Source organism: Macaca thibetana, chromosome 16 (genome assembly GCF_024542745.1).
Source record: "Macaca thibetana thibetana isolate TM-01 chromosome 16, ASM2454274v1, whole genome shotgun sequence".
NCBI classification, from domain to species: Eukaryota; Metazoa; Chordata; class Mammalia; order Primates; family Cercopithecidae; genus Macaca; species Macaca thibetana.
The window spans coordinates 59,952,363-59,959,944 of record NC_065593.1 but is presented as its reverse complement, the minus strand read 5'-3'; the positions used below and the strand labels follow the sequence as shown (position 1 = coordinate 59,959,944).

The following is a 7,582-nucleotide window of genomic DNA, read 5'->3' as shown; positions in this document are numbered from 1 at the left end:
AGACATGCCCCCTCAGTGAAGTTTCATCTGAAAATAGCATCGACATTTAAATAGATACACTCGGTCAACGGCGCTTCTTTATACAAAGTCTAAAATACCAGTTTTACAAATGTGAGTAGATAAAAATCCCCATTCCAGGGGCTTCTCTTTATAGGCGCAATTTGATATTTAAAAACAAACACCATCATGTAATACACCGTTTCCCTCCTTTTCTCTCTTTAAAGGCAAGAAAGTCTGGAGGAGAGAGAGGCTGAGAAGCCGGGAGTGCGGAGGATGAGGCTGGGTTCCCTCCCAGCACCCCCCACTCCACGCGAAGCTCCCTCACCCCCGACTCCCCGCCTCGCTCGCCCGGAGTCTGTGCTTCCTCTGGCGCTCAGGGCCCCCGCGCCCCTCCCTCTACAAGCAATGGTAAGTTAGATCTTCGCTGGCCCTTTAAGGGCGGGGAGGGCAGGGAGGCTGCGGGATCCCTGCTCCGAGAGACGGGGGTGGAGTGGAGGGGACTGATTTGTGCTTTTGAGTCAAAAGAGGGGCGCACGTTCTGCGCCCTCGGAGCGCAGAGCGGTCAAGTCCGCCGGGCAGGGGCGTCCCAGGCCCCGCCGCCGCGTACGGCCTTCCCCGCCGCGGCCGTCCCCACTCCCAACTCCCGCTCCTCCCTCCCCCTTTGGCGGAGTTTGAATGTCGAGTTCAAATAGAGAACACTGCGAATCGAAAAGACCTATAAATTATAGCTTTTGCTTTTAAGAAGGGCGGGGGAAAAAAAAAGGAAAAAGCAAAAGTTCCGACGCACATACTTGGATGAAAACCCCGCCTCGCCCCTCCTTTCCGTGCCCGGCCGGAGCCGCGGGGGTGAGTCCAGCCCCAGCTCCGAGCCCCGAGCCCTGGTCCTCCGCCACACTCCAAGCCTGGCCGTGGCAAGGGCCTGGGTGCGAAGTCACTGCTCCCAGCAGCGCCCGCCGCCCAGTGCCCGCCGCCGCGCCTCCCTCCGTGGGTCCCGCAGGGTGGGCCTGTCTGGCCGTGTGTCCATCACAGAGCTGGCGGCCCGCCCTCCCCAGGCAGGGAGGCTTGTCCAACTCTTCCTGGGAGGTGGGGGCCACCGTCTCTTCTCCTGGCGAAGCTAGAGGACGCGAAAAGTAAAAGTCCACCCCAACACTTTTCTTGTAAAACAACTGTCTCGAACTCTGAGCACTGACACGCAATCCTCCCAATTTATCCTGGCATTTCGGGAATGTAAACAGATTCGCTGGATTTCTTTTCTTTCTGCGGAGTAAGGAAAGGAACGAGGGAACGGGGAGATTTTATCCACATGACATACACACGATCTGCGTGTACCACACACACACCCCTCCCTAAAGTGCATTTCCTGGTGTGGTCCTGGGGAGAAACCTCCTGTCCCTGCCTGCTGGAGACGTTTTAACCTTCAACATCACACACGAAAAGCTTATTCAAGTTAATACTGTTTTTCCCTAATAGACTTCTTTACCTTAAAAAAAAAAAAAAAAAAAAAAGTGAAAAAAGGAAAACTGACCCCACCCCCCCTTTTTTCTGATTGGGGAGCCAACCTTTTGTTGGCCTGCCTGGCCAATGGGAAGAGAGAGCAAATCTGGGCCGGGCCTTGGTGCCAGGAGTCTGGCATTGGGCTGTGGGAGAAGGGAGGAGGGGTGGGATGGGCAGGCCAAACCCCTCCAGACACTCTCAGAAACCTGTACCCAGGCCCCAACTTCCCTAGAGCCCTGGGGCAAGGGGGCCCCTCCTGCCCCAGCTCATTTGCCTGCCCCAACTAAAGCACAATGAGAGTCTCTCTCCTTTAAATAAAACAACTTCAAGAGTTGAAATATATATATTTAGATATTTTTCTTAAATAACATATTTACATCTAATAGAAAATATAACTCTAGAGATAATCTTTCCAACAAAAACTGACGGGGAGGAAGGAGGGATGAAAGGGGCTGGTGGGGGTGGGGGTCACATCAGGGACGGGACCAGCCAAAAGGCCACATCCCACCCAGAAATAAAAATCACTATGCCAAGCTCACGCTCACTCTCTCCCCTGCTCTCGTCCTGGGCACACCCACCCAGCATTCATCTTTTCTCTTTAAAAAAGCCTTGGTCCGTGTTACTTTCCTTAATGGTGACGGTCAAAAAGTTTGAGGTCACGTCCGTGACCACCACCTTCTCCAGGTTAGTCAGGGAGGGGCTCCAGGACTCTTCCTCCGGGTCCCCCAGGATTCTGGCCACAGGGATCCTGGCGATGAGGGAGGGCCTTCCCCCCTGGGCCCCCATGTCCCGGTAGAGGCCCCCCACAGAGCTGGGGGGGCCTGAGCCATGTCGGACCCGAGCACCACTGGGATCCAGGGCACCCTGGCCTTTGGCCTCCAGGAAGGCAGCCCTGTGCTTTATCACCCTGGCAGGGAAGGTGTCCACAGCCAGCTTGCCCGTGGCCTCAGCTGAGCTAGGGCTGGTCACACCACACTGCACCAGGTCCGAGTCCTGCCTTCGGGCCAGCTGGATCACGCTGTGGCCGGCTGGAAACTTTCCTGCCCCGGAAGGGGTGTCGTCCAGCTTCCTGCCCTTGAGGTACTCTCCGAGGCCGGCGCTGGGTTCACCTAAGGGCCTCTGTGAGGGGTCCGGGAGCTCCTTCCGCGGCTTGGGGCCTCGCTTCTTAGAGCTGTCCCCCGGCGAGCTGGGCTTGTCATCCACTCGGCTGGTACCCCGCTCTCGTTCCCTCTCACGTTCCCGCTCCCTCTCTCGCTCCCTCTCCCTTTCTCGATCCCGCTCCCGGTCCCTATCTCGGTCCCGAGGGGGCTCTGCGCGGCAGGTGCTGCTGGTGCTGGTACTGCTTGCTGGTGGGGACAAACCCATGTTTCGAAGGCCCTCCCGGGCCCGGGAAGTGGAAGCCAGGTCCTGGGGCGAGCGGCCAGGGTAGGGGATCCGGATGCCCCTGGCTGAGTCACTTCGGAACTCGTAAGTTTTGGCCTTTGCCTTGGCCTGAGCCTGCAGGAGAGAAGACAGTATCAAGAGTGGGGCAGGGCCCTGTCCACCCCCACACGACTCCTGCTCTAGCCTTGATCTCCTATCTTTACCCTATGATGCCTGGGAATTTCTACATGGATGCATGGATGGGTGGGTGGATGAATAGGTGGGGAGGTTGTTGGAGCTGGGAGGTAGATGGATGGGAGAAGGGACAGAAGATTTGGCTGGAAGCAGTCATTCGCAAAAAGCACACTTTTTGCATTTGATTATATGTCCATTTGGGAGGGGGAGGGTAAAGGAATTCTAGTGTGGCCAAGCCAGTCCCCCCAGACACGGTTGGAGCTGCTACTGACTTGGTGACATCTTGTCAGGGAACTCCCTCCTAGATTACAAATAGGCAACATGTGTGGACACCCCATTGGCTCACAGTCCTCAGGGCCCCCTTCCCACAAATGACTCAACAACATTGTCCTCCACCATTGGACACTGCCAACCTACCTTGAGGAGGAAGGTTTTGGGCTTGGGTCCTCGCTTTTTGGGGCCATAGAGCTCCATCTCTCTTTCCCTGGAGAAAGAAGGAAAGGGGAAGAGGTGTGTGAGTAAAGAAAGCAAGTGGGACTCTAGTCCAGGCTGGAGAGAAGCCACTCTACTTGTTTCTAAGTGAGTGGCTGGGACTTGGAAGGGTCTGTACCTTTCCTCAAAGGCCGCGAGCAAGCGAGCATCCAGGATGTTTTCCTCCGGTTCCCATGTGCTGTACCTAAAGGGAATCAGGAAGAAGTGGGCATCAGTCCCAGGAGCAGGGTGAGAGCAGAGGGTGTGCGTGTGTGTGTGTGTGTGTGTGTGTAACTTTTCTCATTGCATTGTATTGTATTTCAACGTAAAGGCAAAAAGAGGAAGAAAGAAAGCTCCCGAATAACAGTGTGGGATTGAGAATTGCATATAACCTACTTACTTCTGCGACCATCCTTTCCATTTCACGAGGTATTCCATGCGTCCCTGCGGGTGCAAAGAGGATAATGTGTGTGCATGGGGAGAAATGCATGACGAGGATACAAGAAATGCATGCGAAAATGCATGCACCAGATGAATGCTCGAAACCCCGCCGCAAAAGGCACGCGCCCGCTGCATCACCCCTGCACCTAACGCTGCACAAAGTGCATGCACCGGCATTCATTCCCCACCCCGCCCCCCACCCATGCAATCCGTGCATCGCTGCAAGTCTAAGGAAAGCGCTTGGGTTCAGAGCCGCCGCCGCCGCCGCCGCCGCCGCCGCCGCCGCCGCCACGGCCGCGGCCGCTGCTGGGACCTGGGGGAAGGGAAGCTGGGCTGCAGCAGGGGGAGGGAACCCGGGCCGGGAGGGGAGGGCCCGGCCGCACGGAGGCCCTAGGCCCGGGGGCACCTACTTTCCGTATGCGCCGCTTCAGGAGGGCTTCGGCCGCGAACACCCGCTCCCCCACCGCTGAAAGCTCCATGTTGACTCGCCGCTTCCCCTCTTGGCCGCTTCCAGGAGCAGAAAAGCAGCAGCCAGCGCACGACAGACCATAATACTCTCCCGCTGACGTCAGTTCTCCTCCCCCTCCCGGCGCTCTCGCTCCCTCCCGCGGCCCCCCTCCCGCGCTCCTCCGCTCGGCCCCCTCCCCTCCGCCCAGCGCTTCCTCCCGCCCCACGTGTTGCTAACGACGTTGCTAAAGCCGAGCGGCCGGAGGCCTGCGCCCCCGCACGCTGATTGGACGAACTCCGAGCCACGCCCCTCTTCCTTTCTCCCCCGCGTTGCTACGTGACCCGCGTTCCAATCGCCAGGGGGCGGAGTCCGAGGCGACTCCAGAGACGGAGCGCGCAAGAGGGAGGGGGCGCCGCCGGAAGTGACGCCGCGGGAAGGGCGGGCCCGGCTGCTGTCAGTCTGTTGGGCTGGCGAGGGGGGCCGGCCGCCCTCTGTCCTCGCCGGGGCCCCCTCCCCCGCCACCAAGTTGTCCCTCCGGTGTTCGGCGTCCCCCACAGCTCTCGCTGGGATCCCCGCGGCGATGTCAGCCCAGCTCCGCCCCTCGGCAGACCCCGGCCCGCCCCACCCCCACCGCCCAGGACTCGCGCCCTCCCCTCCCCCCGCCGCCCGCGCCGCACAATGCACAATGCACAGGTGCTGGGGCGCCGCGGGCCGCGCCCGAACCCCGAGAGCCTGCGGCGCGCCCATCGGCCCGCTTCTCCCCCGGCCCCCGCCCCCCGCCTCGCACACCCGACCCCCGGTCTCCATGGCAACTTCCACCCCCCCACAGCCTGGTCCCGCTAACAAATCAATGTGCCTGTGTCTCAGGCTCCTGTCGAGCGGCCCTGCCCTCGGCCACCCTCTGGGCCCTGCGAGCCGGGCTGGCTGGAGCACTCCTCCCCGGCTCCGAAGCCAAACACAGACCTGGTGGAGGCCCGGCTGTTCCCTCCGGAGCCCGCCTGCAGCCCGGGACCCCACAGAGGATGTCGCGCGGCTTCTTCCTGCCCCCCGACCGTCCCCGACGCCCGCAGCCACCTGCCCCTGCCCTTAGCCCGCGCTGCCCGCCCCCGCCAGGCCCCAGCACCGACCTTGCCTGCCCTGGTCGCCCCCTGCCCGTGGCCTAGGTGGGCTAAGGGCATCTGGGCAGAGCCGGCACGGGATGGGGTGCGCGGCTGGGGGTGCGTCTGGCTTCCCCCCGACCCCGGCGCCCGGCCCGTGCACTTCCTGTCCACCGCTTTTCCCAACGTGAGCGGCGGACATCCTGCGAGAAACGCCGGCGCGGGAAGCTGGGGGACGTCGCTGGGTCCAGTGCGGGCTGCGCGAGAGGGTCTCACGCGCGAAGATGGCGGGCTGCTGGAAAGGGACAAGGGCCGGCCGCGACCGCTTCGCCGTGCGCACATACGCACGTGCACCGCCGACCCTGCCGCCAGCTAGGCTGCCGGTGACCCGTGGCGGGGGCGGCGCTGGGGACAGCAGCCGCAGTCTGGGTCCAGCTCCCTCCCACCCTGTTCTCTTAGTGCTCAAGCTCCAAATCACAACTCCCACTCCTCGAAACCCACGATTTAGTTCAAACATCGATGATCAGCCTGACTGGAAGCGGTTTCCCCTGGCCAGAGATGGGGTGGAAGAAAGAGAGGCGGGAAAAAAAGAGAGGCAGCGAGAGAACGATAGGAAGAGAGAGAGAAGCAGCCAAGGAGTCTGACTCGGAGAGGCAGGAAGCCCAGAGCGGAAAACTGGCCTCCTGTCCAAAGTGAGGCGCGCGCAGACGGCGGCAGCCGCGAGGTCCTCGACCCGCGGCGGCAAGCGGGGCGCTTCGCCCATCTTCCCTCCCGGTCCTGCCCCAGCCCCTGGAAACACGGGTTTCAGGTTTTGGCCTTGCACCTAAACTTCACAAGGTGACCGCTGGCCGAACAGTCCCATCTCTCCGGCCGTTCTGTCTGAACGAACAGCGCGTCGGGGACGCTCAGATCTCCCAGTGACCCTCGCGGGCCGCCCGTGGGAGGCCGCCGACGGCCGCGTCCTTAATCATAAAAAGTCATTCCCGGTAACAAATAGTTTCGGCGGCCGGTGCCAGCGATACAGCTGTTTCTGTTTAAGCTTAAATACTTTCCAACAGTTTGGGCAGTAAAAATAAAGTCGGCCTCAGCCGCCTATAAGTGTCTGGTTTCCCCGCCCTGAGAAAGCCCACCCTCCGCCCTGGGCCCGGGTCGCTCTGCCTTTCCCGCCTGCCCCCTCTTGGAATCCGCTGCCCGCCGAGGATTCGGCCCCAGCCCCGCACCGGCCGCCTCAGCTCCTCGGGCTGGCTTCAGGGCCACTGTGGAAGTGGGAGGGAGAGGGCCTTCCCGGCGTGGGCCGTGGGGACCTGACCCGCCTGACCTCGCGCCCTACCCCCACCCCTGGCACGTTCTCACGCACCCGCGAAGAGCGGTGGTTTTCCTTCAGGTAGGGTTTCTGGAACCGGGTTCCCGGAGTTGTGCTTGCCCTTGATGCCTTTACAGACCATGGGGTTTGCACTAGGCGTGCAGGAGATGGTTTCAGTTTCTCCCCGAAAAAGATAGCTTTAGTCCTTCCTCCATGCGTTCTTTCCATTTTCCTTCCTTCCTCTCTTCCTTCCCTCCTTCCTTCCTTCTGTCTCCCTCTCTTTCTGCCTCATTCTCCCTTCTTTGCCTAAATACCTCCGACACTTGAAGAAATGAAACCCCTGATGCTGGCAGGTGCGGCCCCCTCCTCTGGATATGGTCTTAGGTAATTATCTTAGCTTCCCCACCCAATTCTCCACCTGTCTTCGTGCCTGATGGTGATTATTTCGGAAATGCTTGCTCTGAACAAAATTATCACTTGCAAAGAGTCTGAGTTTGCAAACGTCGGGGAATCCTGCAAAGCCTGTGGCAAAGGTGGAACTCGATTCAGAAGGAAAGAAGGGGTATAGAATAATCTAAGGGCAGGGAGCCTGGCTCTTGTCAGCAGCAGACGCGCTCAGTCCCGCCAAGGAAAGCAAGGAAGGATGAGTATGTCTCATCCCTGCCTGGCTCACCTGCTGCCCCCCAACTGCCCGCGAGAGAGCAGCGTTGCAGGGGGTGTGAAAACAGGTCACCGGGCAACCTCACTCCTTGACAATTTGGGGACAAAGCG

General features: G+C 60.3%; 1 protein-coding gene across 1 annotated transcript; it reads right to left on the bottom strand.

Moving 5' to 3' along the window:
• Positions 1-1,260: 1,260 nt before the first annotated feature.
• Positions 1,261-4,787, bottom strand: CBX8 (chromobox 8). The gene is made up of 5 exons (XM_050764389.1): positions 4,374-4,787; positions 3,923-3,966; positions 3,662-3,727; positions 3,469-3,535; positions 1,261-2,991 (listed from the first exon to the last, which is right to left on the bottom strand). Exons 1-5 carry the CDS (start codon positions 4,440-4,442, stop codon positions 2,080-2,082), a joined length of 1,158 nt encoding a protein of 385 aa, XP_050620346.1. The 5' UTR covers positions 4,443-4,787; the 3' UTR covers positions 1,261-2,079.
• Positions 4,788-7,582: the final 2,795 nt, after the last annotated feature.